The 14,181-nt window shown below is 51.2% G+C and overlaps 1 protein-coding gene across 2 annotated transcripts in view; it reads right to left on the reverse strand.

The window, feature by feature from the left end:
* Positions 1–14,181, reverse strand: part of Mideas (mitotic deacetylase associated SANT domain protein) — a 66,836-nt gene that overhangs the window by 18,110 nt on the left and 34,545 nt on the right. For both annotated transcript variants that reach the window (XM_021179360.3, XM_029484528.2), the window contains exons 2-3: positions 2,284–3,953; positions 1,016–1,315 (exon numbers count right to left, since the gene is read on the reverse strand). In XM_021179360.3, the coding sequence (XP_021035019.1) occupies positions 1,016–1,315; positions 2,284–3,708 (1,725 nt within the window). In that variant the 5' untranslated portion in view covers positions 3,709–3,953. The remainder of the gene's footprint in view (positions 1–1,015; positions 1,316–2,283; positions 3,954–14,181) is intronic.

Here is a 14,181-nt window from a genome sequence, read left to right on the forward strand (position 1 = left end):
GGTTTAGCAGTTCTACTACATATAAACATACATGTATATATAAAAAACATTGTAGAACATGCATTTAACTATTTTAATTAGTTAAAAAAAAGAACTGTAAATGGTACAGACAAGGTTACTGAAGCAGAAAATAGCAAACCAAAATTATTTACTACTTGAAATTGTTCCTAAAGGACACAGAGAAGATGTAGTGGAAGGACAGAAAGACATGTGCTTCTCACAGAACAGACACTACAGATGAAAAGATACTACAGATGAAAAGAAACTTCTCTCAGCAAGTCTCATGCTGGGCCAAACATGTACACCCCTAAAACATCAAAAAGCAGCGACAGAGTACAGGAAACACCACCGCTTGGTTCAGAACTGAACACACAAGCAAACATTTCTGCACCCCAAAAGCTAGCTCAGGACCTTCCCCAGGAGCCATTAACACCTCCTGACTGGCAACCACAACAGATCCACAAGCTAGACTCTCCTGATGACCACCTCCTCAAGTATAAAACTACCTCAGACCCTTTGTGTATTTCTGTACAAGTTTGATTTGGAAAATAAAAAACAGTATCTCCTGATATGTGGGAAGATGGCTCAGTGGTTAAGAGCACTGGCTGCTCTTCCAGAGGACGGGGACCCCATTCCCAGCACCCACACGGTGGCTTATACTCTCCATAACCGCAATTCCAAGGGCACCCACCACATGCGCGTGGGAAAGAGTCACAAAATATAAAACTATTTTTTAAATTTTTACCGGGCCGGGCATAGTGACACATATTCTTAATCCCAGCACTCAGAAGGTAGAGGCAGATCTCTGTGAGTTCAAGGCCAGCTTGGTCTACACAGTAAGTTCCAGGACAGCCAGGGCTACACAGAGACCTTGTCTCAGGAAAACAAAACAAAACAAAACATGAACGAAGGAAAATAGCATCTCCCTGGGTCCCTAGAATTCCAAGCTTCCCTTGGAGTCTTTGGAACTAAAAGTATTCCAGCACTGGAGGAGCTGGGGGGCAGCCTCTCATACCTGAGCTGCAGCATCTGTCCCGGGAACTCGGGTGGACCGCCTGCGGGTCACGATGACTGACGGCTTGTGCTCGGTGGGGTACTGCTCAAGACCAGTCCCATCCTCGTCAGCACCTCCGACTTGGGCCACCTCAGTTGGACCCACAGTCCTCACGGGAACAGACACGGGAATGATGAGGGGTACCATCCCACTCTCCTCCCGAGCTCTCTTGGCGGCTAAGGCAGGCTCGGAAAACTCCACGCCACACCTGGAAGTTGTGGCCAACACGCTTTTCCGCTTCTCCTCAGAGCCATTGGCATCCTGGGTAAGAGGGAGATTGGGGAGGGGGGTGGCAGTGAGGTTCAGGAGTTGAGCCCCTGTTTGCTGACCTAGGAATCCCATTCAGCCCAGCAACTCAACCACTTACTGGTTGGTCTTTGACAGCTGGCACTTCCTGGGCCATCCCTCTTCCTTTCAGATCTTCTCCACCCCCTCCCTTCTGCCTGGCTGTGCCACCCTGGCCCGAAGCACCAGATTCCAGGTGGTCATCGGTCCACAGGTGGCTTGCAGATGTTGCATCTAGCCTATGGGGTGTGGCATGTAACCAAGCATCTCGCTGTGGCAAGATGAAGGAGTGGGGTGGGGAGCGGTTTGCAGCTATTTTCTCACAGGCTGGAGCAAAGACTCGAAATCATGTAGCCTCCTGTGTGTCAGCCTGGGCCTAAAGGTGACAGTGGCTGCAGATTCTAAGGATACAGAGAGTTAATGCTGATCAAATGGGAGGCGTTTATCCTAAGTGGCTCAGCTCCTTACAGAAACCTGGGGCAGGTGACATTCATACCTTTGCTATTGCGTTTGAGAAGTTACTTTTGAGCAAGTATAAAATAAAATTTAAAACCCAGGGTTAACACAAGTGCTCAAAGTCTGATTGGTCTTCCTTCCCTTCTGACTTTAAAAAACATGAACTTTATTGCAACATGACTTCCTCGTCTAGATTATAGCTAACACATTTTGACAAGCATCATGTGCAACTACCAGTACACTCTTGCCTCTTAGAATGCTGGATCTCAGCACCCCCTATTCCCAGTCCTCAAGTTCCACGGGAAGAAGCCAACAAGGACTTTCCCACCCACCAACCACCGTGCTTGGCAACCTCAGGGTCCCTGCGGGTACAGGTGCCTCATGCAGGGGTATTCTGAATAAAGAGCTTCCATTTCCTTTAAATAACTGAATAAAACCTGACCTATACGCATCACCCCACTACCGCAGCAGATGCCGCCCATTCTCACCTGCATCGAGGCCAGCTCCACCGCCTTCTGGGCCAGGGTCAGCAAATTAGCCTCCTGGGACGTCCTGCGTCTCCGTCTTGTGCTCTGGATCACCCCACTTCGTATCATCTGTCCACAGTCCCCGAGGCCCCCTGCTCTCATGACCTCCTCATTACCCATGGCGGGAGGCTCCCGTTCCCGACCATTGGGTGCCAGTCTGTCCCCATCCGCCAGCATCTGTGACTCCCTCAGTTCTAACGGGAATCCCAGGGCTTCAGAATGGGGCTGCCCCAGGGTGCCTGGCGGTGGCTGCGGCAGAGACCAGTGGTGAAGGAACAGATTGCTCGTGGGCTCCTGCCCAGGTTGGGTGCCAGCTCCATCGAGGGAGTTGGAAGGCAGAATTCCCTCCTTGGAGAGACGGCGGGAGCGACGCGGGAAGGCCATCTGGGGCTGAGGTAGCACGGGCTGTGAAGCAGGGTCCTGCAGGAGAGCCTTGCGCAGTTCTGGGTTCATATCTGGGTTGTGGGAAAAGGGGTAAGGGGCCATGCTGCGGTGAGCCAGGTGGGTCTGTCCCAGTGGCCCACCCGGTGCCAGGCCAAAGTCCTGGTGCTGCTGTGAAGGCGGTTGATGCATGGAGTAGTAGTTCTCAAATAGCTGCATCTGGGGCAGGGCTGCCGGTTGCTGTTGCTGCTGCTGCTTCTGAGGTGGGAAGGAGGTGGTGGGGTTAGAGGGCTGAGGGCCCTGCCGGAAGACCTGGCGGTTCACCTGGTGGCCAAATGCCAGCTGGAAGGGTTGCAAGGGCAGTGTCTGGTTTGGGGGTTTCTTGGCTGCATGGAAAGAGTTCAAGGGTGCTTGGGGCCTCCCCACCTCCAGCTGCACCTTCTGTGGCACCATGGGCTGCACTGCGTTTCCATAGTGATCCAGCTGCGGACCCCCAGGTTTGTTCCCCTTCAGTGCCTCGGGGTGGTTATAGTAGGAAGGGACCCCCACACCTGGATGAGGGCTCCCTTTGGGTCCACCGTAGAGAGGCAGGTGATTCCACGTGGAGTGGGGTGGGGGCTGGCCAGGTTGTTGCTGCCAGCCACTGTCACTGATGCCTCCACCTCCGCCACGCTCCAGGCCCCGCCCTGGAGCCATCACAGAGCTGGGCCACTTTACCGAGCTTACTTGGGCCTGCTGGGACAACATGGCTGCCGTGGTCCGCTCAGATCCATACACCACGCTATTCAGGAGAGCCAGGTTGTTGGGAGGAGACAGCTCCACAGGCTGGGTGGTGGAGGCAACCCCTGTGGGACCTTCGTGGGCCCCGTACTGTTCCTCCTTAGCTCTGAGGGACTGTGGTGGAGCCTGCAGTGGTGGTGGCTGTTCCTTGGCGGCTGGCTCCTGGTCTCCAAAAGGACAACGCTTGCGTTTACTCTGAGCCTTGGACTGGGCCTGGAGGTTCATGGTGTGGCCAACTAAGCCTGGCAGTGAGACGTCCTTCAGCTGCTGCCCATCCCTTGGGAGGAGGTCCTGCTGGAAGCCTGGCCCCAGTCCAGTAGCCGGGGAGGGTAGAAGAGAGGCAGAGGAAAACGCAGGAGCCTTCAGGCAAGAGCTAGGAAATGTCCGCTGGTCCTTCCTCTTCTAGGGAGGCTCTTGCGCTCAGCTACACTTCCCTAATCATGATGCCTGCCTGTGCCAGGTCCTGGAGCCTGCAGAGGAAAAACCAGTGACAGTGTTAGCCACGTGACCCCTAGATATGAGCACCAGTGTCCCCCTGCCTCAAGTCACTCATGGGGGCCAGGGATCATGGGGCAGCTGCCAGCAAGACAGCAGGATCAGGTCTCCTTGCTTTTCCTGTCCCACCACCTCCTGGCTAGACTCTCGTCTGCTGCATTTGATTGTGTAACTCGGAACCCTGTAAAGACACAGGCCGAGGGGCCAAGTGGGGCTGACATGTTGCCTAAGCTCCAAGTCAAACGGGGAAAAGGGAAAGCAAAAGCCAAACTGAGAACCTTGTCCTATCAAAACTATAAACTAGGCTCGGGCACAGTGCAGCCCAGGTCGGGTCCTCCCCACATGACTGTCTACACAACAGCTCCAGACCCAGAAGAATTCCCCTAAGGTCACTGCTCCCCTCCACCTAAAGAGGAGCAAGTTAGGGGACAGGGACTATTCCCAGCATAGCCACCCATCCTCTGTCACACCAGGCAAAGCCCACAGGGCCCATAGTTAGGCTTGCAGCCTTTTATGCTGAAGCAAGTAGGTGAGGCCCCACCCCTGGGAAGAGTTGCTGGGTGGGGCTCTGGCTGCTGAAATCTTTCTCAAACTAACACAGAACCTGTTTTGCAACCCTGGCTGGATAAGGGCCCAATTTAGTCTAGTAGCTGGTCAGCAGCTGCTGCTGGCTGCCCCTGCCGTCCCCTCCACTGTTAAAGAGTGCCTAACCAGAGCAGAGTCTAACTCAAATAGGAACGGTGCAGAGGTCTAGACCTCAGGCCCTCGAGACTGCCCATGATGGAAAGTGTTCAGTTGTTTTGCTTTGCCATATTTTGAGGATGGTGTTGCTGGGGTAGGGGCTTTATTCATGCTAAGCACATGTTGAACAAGTGAGCCAGACTCCCCACCCCACTCTAAGCTGATGTCTCAAGTGACAGTTACACTGACATTGCTACAGAATAGAATCCAGGCCTGTATTTTACAACATGCATAGCTGCTTGCTGTATTGTTAAGTTTTTGTTCTTCAGATAAAATTTTGTTTAGTTAGTTTGTCTCCCTCTGGGAAGTTGGTAAGAGCAGGAGGTATACAAGCCCACCTCTTTGCCAAGACTCTGGCTCTGGGTCACTAAGGTGGAAAGGCTAGAGGTGGACAAGGATGAATCTGCAGATCCTGGTAGGCTCAGTTACCACAGAGATTATGATAGCAGGTGGGGCAGTTCCCAGAAAACCAGCAGCAAAGAACAGACCTGGCGTCATAAGTCCTGCCCACGAGAAGCCCCGCCCACACCGAGCCCCGGTTCCCCTCCCAGGCTCTCCGTGCTATCGCTGTTCCTCACGTTTCCGCAGCTCCTGCCCGGGCTCCCTCCCGGACTGGCCTGCCTGCCTGCCAGCCTGGCCGCTTGACTCACTGGAGGCCCCCTCCCTTTCTTTCACTTTCACCCAGCACCCAGAAGGGGAGCAACTTCCTCCACCATTTCCTTCCTCAGCTCCTGGGCCTGGTAGACAGCGTGAGCTTTAGCCCAGGAGACGACGAGAGAGCTTTAAGTCCGTGCACTCCTTTGTTTTCATTTGTGGAAATCGCAGGGACAGAAGGACTGAGGGCACTGAGTCACCCTAGCACCAGCAGGAAGGGAAGGATTTGGACAAGAGCTCAGAGCTCAGGGCGAGAGAACCTCTTTGAACAAATCTTTCTCGTGCTTTTTAAACCCCCTTCCTTGGGTAGCCAGACCAATTCACCACAGAGAACTGAAAGCCAGCCAGAGATGGAAAATCCCCTGGGGCCTCCATGATGAAGCTGAAGGGTAGGACTTCGAGTTCCACCTCTCCGAGGGTGACCCAAGCCCGGCAAAACTAGAAATACGTGTGTGTGTGTGTGTGTGTGTGTGTGTGTGTATGTGTGTGTGTGTGTGTGTGTGTGTGTGTGTGTGTGTGTGTGTGTGCAAGGCAGAGGAAGAAAGAACCAGTGAGGGGGGAGGAGACAGGACAGAGGGAAGCCCAGCAGGCCACGTGCCTCTAGGGAGCTGCAAGCTCAGGGATGCTCACAGGCACTCAGGATGCCTGTCGCCTGGGAGTCACAGCATGGGCTTTGGGGGCCTGCAACAGGGGAAGGCCCACGTGGCAGGCAAGCATGGGTGCACTGCACACAGGTTCCTGTAAGAGGGGGCCTAGGCAGGGGATGGCTATTCAGTGCCTGGTTTGGGGGTTTGGAGGGCAGAGGATGGAGTCTGGGACCGGGAACTCCAGAATATGGAAGCTCTTGCCCATGGGTGTGTGCGATGGCAGGGGAGATTAAGTCTGAAGGTGGATCAAGCTGGTTTTCTTCCTACCCTGCACACCAGGGAGAGCCCATCAACTAGGCATACCATGATAGGGGAGACAGGGACTTGCTCTGAACAAGAGGCTGGTTTGGGGAATGGTGGAATCACTCTACAAGCTTCCTGCTGCAGAAATCTCCACAACGATGCCCTTCCTGGCCTGCCAAGCAGGAGGCAAACGTGCAGGCCTAAGAGAAGAGGAAGCTGGAAGGACCACCATGGCAGCCAAGCTCTAAGTAGCCCTAATAATAACAATGTAGCCAGCTTGTCTGTGTCAAGAGTGTCCAAAGTACTTTGTATTTTTTAAAGCCTTGTATCAAGCATCAATAGTTTAACTCCCATTTTGTAGGTAAGCTATATAAGGCTTACAGGAACAAGGTAATTTGCCTACAGTCACACATGATTATGTCACCAGGACTTGAAGCCAGGCATGTCACACACAAGATGAAATAAATCCTCAACACACACCAGTCTGATCTTAGGCCCCATACACTTACCTTTCCTTAGGTCAGGGCTTGCTGGACACCACTCTTCACTAGCTCCGGCCAGAAGCAACCCTCTCTCACCCTCTTTAAACATGACTGAGACCCTCCAATCTCCAGAGAAGCAGGGAAGGAGCCTCACCACAAAGAGGAGGCAAGTATCGGGTCCAGCTGCAGGAGTTGTGACATCTGTACTGGCTACTCGGGCCCACCTCAAACCTAGGTTCTCTAACCACTTCTGATCCTGCCTCAATCTTGGTTGCTGTGGTGGGGCTTTGAGCTCTCAGAGTACATGGGGGTACCTCCCACCCTTGCTCCCCACCCTTGCTCTGAGCCACTTCCTCTCTTTTTGACTGTCCCCCCCTCCCTCTCCTCAGCCCCTCAACTGTAAGCAGGTCTGACCTTCCAGTGAGGAAGAAGGAAGCCACCTGCTCCAAAGACTTGCCAGCCAATGGGCCAAATGCCCAAGGTTCAAGAAGGTGTAAGGAGGAACTCCTGCAGGCAGGTCACTCCTGGGACCAGCGGCAGGGCCTCTGACAACAGATACAAGATCACAGCAGAAGGAAACCCACAGCCACCATGTGGCCCCAGACACTGCAACCACTTTGTCAGCCTATGTTTCTCTGGTCCCTTCCTCTAGGAGCCTCTCCACATCAACCAATCTCTGACCAGGGCACCACAGGGAGCCCTAGGCTGAAAAACAAAGCCAGTGTCATTTATCAGTGGCCTGGGACCAGAGGGAGGTCACAGAAAGCTCTTTGGTGGAATGCATGAAATTTTCTACAGAAAGAAAAAGAAAACACAGGGTGCACCAAGAGAGAGAGAGTAGTGCTGAACCCACATATGGGCTTCAGAGACATGTTAGAAGGGTCTAGAAAGTCCTTGGGTGTACACTGTGTTAATGATCACTATACTCTAAAGGTATGTCAGCTTTTCAAGTGACATAACAGACCACACATGCCCAACTATATGGCTAGCCCACCCAGGAGAATTTATTGAACCCTTCAACAAGGGAGGAGAACCAGTTATGGCCACTGAGAGACGGACTGGGCCACTCACCAGACACCTGGGCCATTCGATTTGTTCATCTGAGACACAAGACTGCTGTGAGTCACAGACACCAGGGAGGAGGTGCCCAGCCTGGTCCAGGGTCACAGTGGCTCAACTCTGAAATGCAGGTAATAACCAGCTAGAAAACCCTCCTAGCCATTAGAGGGCCAAACAGTCCTACTCCAAACTATTTTATGAGCTCAGGCTAGCCTTGAACTCTGGACCCTCTTACCTTACCCCCTGAGTACTGACATTACATATACCTGCCCCCACCCACCCACACACTCACACCCTGGTCCCCTCAAGGACGCAGAGAAGTCAGAGCTTGGTGTCTCCACCAAGAGCAAGTAAAACACAAACAGGGTAACCTACAAGACCTTAACCTGAAGCAAGCAAGCCATGTCTCTGAGCACTGAAGAGGCTACCTTGGGGAAAAGTCTGAACCACCTACCTGGCCCCAAAGTCCCCAGACTCTGGCTCCTGCTGCCTCTTCTGGCACTTCAAGCATGAAGAATATGGTCAGGCCTCCCACTGCTCCTAGGTCTCTGACTAAGCCTGGTCCCTGCCTTTCCAACCTTTACATTTGGCCACACCCCTGTCATCCTTTAGCCAGGGCTTCCTCTGGGAAGCTCTCTGGCCCCCCCGGCTGGAAGCGGGATTACACACGTAGCTTATCGTGTTGCCTGACCCCAGCACACACCCATGCACCGCACAGGTCCCAAGTGTCCGGCTTCCTCATCTCTGCTGCAGACACTTGTACCGTACCTAAACACCTGACCTGGAACTGCACCTCAGAATTTACCCAAGCAAAAGTGCACGCAGCCAGGTATCCAGCCTGGGGTCCTGCCTAATCCTGAGGCCAGTTTATCTCCCAGATAGACAGCAGAGCTCCCCATGTTGCTGAGGTTATATAAAGGGCCCACCCATGTTAGCTCTCCCCAACAATACACACAGAGCCCATGTTCTCCCCAACAAAGCTAAACGCAAGGCCTTCTCCAGTGGCAGGCCCATGAGTCATTTGCTCCTGGGCCGTCATTTACTACCCCATACTACATGCGAACCACCTGGAAAAGTACCAGCTCTCCCGCCCTCAGAGCTTCTCACCTCTGCCTGGACCATGCTCAGGAACACAGGGTTTTAAGTCTGTTTACCTCATGCTTCTGACATGGTTAGACTGGGTCTCAAAACACTAAGATGTGTCTAAAACATTAAAAGACTATGCCAAGGGGCCCAGCATGACCTAGCTGGCCTTAAGTACAGGTTCACTTTCTGAATGGCCCTTCTCAGTTAACTGAGGTCTCTGGCTACAAGTAGGTTGGGTAAGTGTTCAAGAAATGCCATCTTGGGGGGCAGTTAAGAGTTGTGAGGTCTTGGGGCTGGTGAGATGGCTCAGCAGGTAAGAGCACTGACTGCTCTTCTGAAGGTCCTGAGTTCAAATCCCAGCAACCATATGGTGGCTCACAACCACCCGTAATGACATCTGACTCCCTCCTTTTGGACTGAAGACAGCTACAGTGTACTTATGTATAATAATAAATAAATCTTTGGGCCGGAACAAGCAGGGGCTGAGTGAGCAGAGGTCCTAAATCCAATTCCCAACAACCAGATGAAGGCTCACAACTCTCTGTACAGCTACAATCTGTACTCACATATATAATAAGTAAATAAATCTTAAAAAAAAATAAAAAAGAGTCGTGAGGTCTTGGATAAACCTTCCCTCTAGAAACAAAGTAGCTGTCCACATGCCATTTGTTCCCCACCACTGCAACAAGGTTCCCACTCAGGCCAGAGATTTGCCAGAACCACTGGATACAGAAGCCCTGTTCTCAAGGAGTTTGCAAGCCGGTGAGAAAGAGGCTTTGATGCTAAGGAACTGGCCTGCCTGCCACCTGGTGCAGGGAGGGCACAGCAGGCAGGAGGCCTATGACTGACCCACTCCCCACCCACAGTCCCTGGCTCACCCTTTGCCCAGACTGAACCTCAGCTCAGAGATGCAGAGCCTGGGTTGACAGGCTGGGGAGAGAGTCCCCAGGGTCTCAGTTAGTAAGCTGGCCAGGCTCAGAAACTTGGCCAAGGTTCAAGCTCAATACAGTATGAGCTTTGACAGCAAAAAGACCAACAGTGAGGTGCTTTTAAAGGATTATGTGTGTGCGTAGCCTGATAGGATACTCAGGGCCCTGGCCTAAGCAACCACTTTAATTGTGTCCCTCACTCACTGCCCCACAAAATGCCAGCAAGATGTCCATGGGGGACCGGGATAACCAGTTTCCTTTTAAAGGGGGGAGGGGGAAGCTCATGCATGCAGAAGTGCTACTGAGGCTCAGCAGAGGACCAAGCATCCAGACTCAACTGAGGAACTGCCTGCCTGCCTGCTGGACAAGGGTCACCACCAATTACAGGAAAACCTTCCCAAAGGACGAGGGTGACTCTGACAGTTACATACTCTATAAGAAAAGATAAGGCTGGGCAGATGGCTCAGTAAAGTGCTTGTCATCGAGTTTTCAGTTTCAGTCTCCAGCACCCATATCAAAAGCTGGACACGACAAGGGCACGTATAAGCCCAGACAGGAGGGCTCCTGGGGCTTTCTGGCCAGACAGTCTAGCCACTACCAAGCTCCAAGTTCAGTAAGAGATCTGACTCAAAAAGAAGGGTAGAGATATGAAAGAGGAAGACACCCAACAGTGACCTCTGACCTCCACACTCACACGTGCACATGCACCCTGAACCCCAGAGTGACAGATGAAAATGGCCCTGTAGTCATGTCTTCAGATGGCTGAAACTTCGGGTGGAGGGGGTGGGGGGATGATTCCAGTCTGTCCCCTCACCATACTCTCTATGCCCTGTGATGCTCACACCACCAGGGTCTACTCTGGGTCTTTCCTTCTGGAAAGGTCTGACTCCCTAGTAGGTCTAGGGCAGGGCTCTCTGGAGGCTGCCTGTGTGTCCCGGTGCCAACCTCGGCCCCGAGCCAAGATACAGAGGAGGCCAGTCATAGGGGCCTTGCTTAACGCCGCCTGCCCTGCCTCTTCCCCCACTGCACACACCCTGCTGCAGCTGTGCAGGTCTGCCTGGGCCCCTTCATCCATTCAACAGGCATTTGATGGCACTGGCTGGATGCCAGGCTCTAGGGAGACACAGGAGACAAAGCATAGTCTTTATCCCGTGGAGCTTCTAGTGAAGTGGGCAGAGACAGACACAGAAACACATTATCAGCAATACTGTAGGGAACGAGAGAGCAAGGATAAACCAAGGAACAGGTGACCCTTCCCCCCCCCCCAAGGAGTTAGTTCCCTCTTTGGGCTTCTGCTGAAGTTGCCCCTTTTGCCTATAAGTTCAGCCTTTCTGTCAGCTCTGCTAACACTGTCTCCGGCACATACGGTCACCCTTACTGACTCTCCTTGCCAAGCTCCTTGCTGCTACCCCATTGTGTTTCACGGGTTCAAAGCAAATGGAGAGAGGAGTGGGGAACTGGGCATCTGGTCCAGTGATCTCCACTCACTGGTTCCTGCACGGGAGGAATTTAAGAGCGTGGAAAGACGCAGGAACCAAAGAAACACCACAGTAAGAAGCACCAGCTGCACAGACAGTGCCAGCAGCAGCGACCTGCACGTCCAGCTTTGTCCCAACGGAGGCACGAGGTCAGCGCGGCTCTAAAAAGTAGCTGATCCCAGAGTTCACGAGGGAGGAACCAGGCGACCAACCAACTCCAAGTCATATGGCTGCCCCCTCCACCATCACACTCCCGCAGCCTAGCTGTGCCCTACAGGGATTCTCAAACCCACCCTGGGTCTGACAGGAGGTAGAGAGAAATTAGGAAGTAAATCCATCGCACTTCATAAGAAGCCCAGACTACGCCAAGGCCAGGAGCCAGGGAAGAGATGGAGAGTCAGGGGCTGAGATGTAGAGTTGCCTAGAAACCGTCTGCAACGGTAGTGTTCTGGGCAGAAGACATGAGGCTCCCAAAGAGCCCTCCTGGGTGGACTTTGCTTCAAGAAACCCCTGGGGATGACTATGACTCTTACAGAGCCCAAGGTCCAACTGGTGCCCATGTTTATGGCGCCCTTAAGTTGTGGGCAGCCTCTCATTTAACCCTTGCTTTTCTTTGTTTCATTTTATGGGCAAGGAAAGGAATACTCAAAACTATTTATTTAACACAAATGAAGGCAGAAATGGGGGAAGTGTAGAACAAGACATAAAAATGAAATGGCAAAACAAGGCATAAATTCTACCCTGCCAATAGCTGCTTAAAATGTGAATTATTAAATACTCCAATTTAAATGCAATAGTTGGCAGAACCCTTTCTTTCTTTTCTTCTTTCTTTCTCTCTTTCTTTCTTTCTTTCTTTCTTTCTTTCTTTCTTTCTTTCTTTCTTTCGAGACAGGGATTTTCTGTGTGCTCTTAGCTGTCATGGAACTTGCTCTAGAGACCAAGCTGGCCTCAAATTCCAGAGATCCACCTACCTCTGCTTCCGGAGTGCAGGGAGTAAAGGCGTGTGCCACCACTGCCAGCTAGAATTTCTTAAAGTGATCCAATTATATGTGGTTTACAAAAGACATAAATAGGTTAAAAGTAAAGAATGAAATGAGACACTAGTAATCAGAGAGGCAGAGACAGGTAGATCTCTATGACTTCGAGGCCAGCCTGGTCTACATAGTGAGTTTCAGGCTATCCAAGGCTGCATAGTGAGACTATCTCAATCCCACTCCCCAACCCTCCAAGAAAAAAGACGCTAAGAAGAGGTGCTGGAAAGATGGCTCAGTCTGTAAAGCTTTTGCCATAAGCATGAGGCCCCGAGTTCAGCTCTCTGGCCCCCACAGAAGAAGCCAACCACAGCAGCATACACATCTGCAATCCCCAGGGCTAGGGAAGTGGGGACAGGAGATTCCCTGGGGCTGGCTGGCCATGCAGTCCAGCCAGTTAGTGAGATCCAGGTTCAATGAGAGATCTGTCTCAAAAAATAAGGTAGAGAGTGACTGAGGTCAGCTGAGAGTTGACCTCTGGCCTTAACACACATCTAGCACACACATGAACCCCACACATACCTGCATACACATGAACACTTGATACATTCCGAGAATATACATACCCACCAAATATATATAAAAGATAAAACAATGAAACACGTACCATACAAACAGTACCCAGAGAGAACTGAGAGGACTGCACAGTATTTGGGTAAAGCTGATCCTTAGACAAAAACTATCACTAGAGACAAAGCAAAAACACTTTCTCTTGATAGCAATGAAGAAACTAGCATACATGTACCAAACAACACCACCACCATGAAGCAAACACTGTGAGAATTCACAGGAGAAGCATCCAGTTCAACAGTTACCATCAAAGACTTTAGTACTCTACTCTTTTTTTGAGACAAGGTTTTACTCTGTAGCCCAAACTGGTCGTCTCAATGATGCAATCCACCCGGCTCTGTCTCTCAAGATGTGAATCCCCAAACCCGGCCTCAATATTCTGTTTTCAATATTGGACAATACAATTAACCAGAAGATCACCAAGAAAGGAAAGCTTGAGTGCGACAAACCAATTCTATCTAAACGTCACCTATGCACCACTCGCCCAAAAGCAACACCATGTACTCTCTCCAGAGAGAGCACTCATAGGCTAGATCATAAATCAAGTAAGCCTTAATAAAATGTTGTAAATGTTTTAAAAGATTTATTTATTTTATGTATGAGAACAGTTGCTGTCTTCAGACACACCAGAAGAGGGCATCACATCCTATTACAGATGGTTGTGAGCCACCATGTGGTTGCTGGGAACTGAACTCAGGACCTCTGGAAGAGCAGTCAGTGCTCTTAACCGCTGAACCATCTCACCAGACCAAGTCTTAATAGATTTAAAAGGACTGAAATTATACAAAGTAGGTTCTTTGATCAAAATGAGCTAAAATTCAAAAGCAAATAATAAAGCTGATAAAGTTACAGAAAACAAAGGCTCTAAGACCTGTTCACATTCTCCTGGTTTGTAAAAGCCACCCCTTTAACCTGTGCTCTCCACGCATGGTAGATCTTGAACATCTGCGAGCATGTAGGTATTTCTTTGTCCATTCCTCACACCACCCACTGATTCTCACCCCAAACCTGCTCCCTGAATTAAAATAGCTTGCACAAAACTACACATGGTAGCACACATCTTTAACACCAGTACTCAGGATATAGATTCAGGGGATTTCTTTGAGTTTGAGGCCTGGTCCACATAACAAGTTCTAGGCCTGCCAGAGATACACAGGGAAACACTGTCTCAAAAAGGGGGAAGGGGGAGACTTTTCTTTTCTTTTCTTTTCTTTTAACAATAGCTTTAGAATGAAGCAGTCTTTGCATTGCATGACGTCATCTTGCAACTTTGTATTTCCCTG

The sequence above is a fragment of the Mus caroli genome, unplaced genomic scaffold (assembly GCF_978045245.1).
Source record: "Mus caroli unplaced genomic scaffold, Mus_caroli_1 scaffold_14, whole genome shotgun sequence".
Classification (NCBI taxonomy): Eukaryota; Metazoa; Chordata; class Mammalia; order Rodentia; family Muridae; genus Mus; species Mus caroli.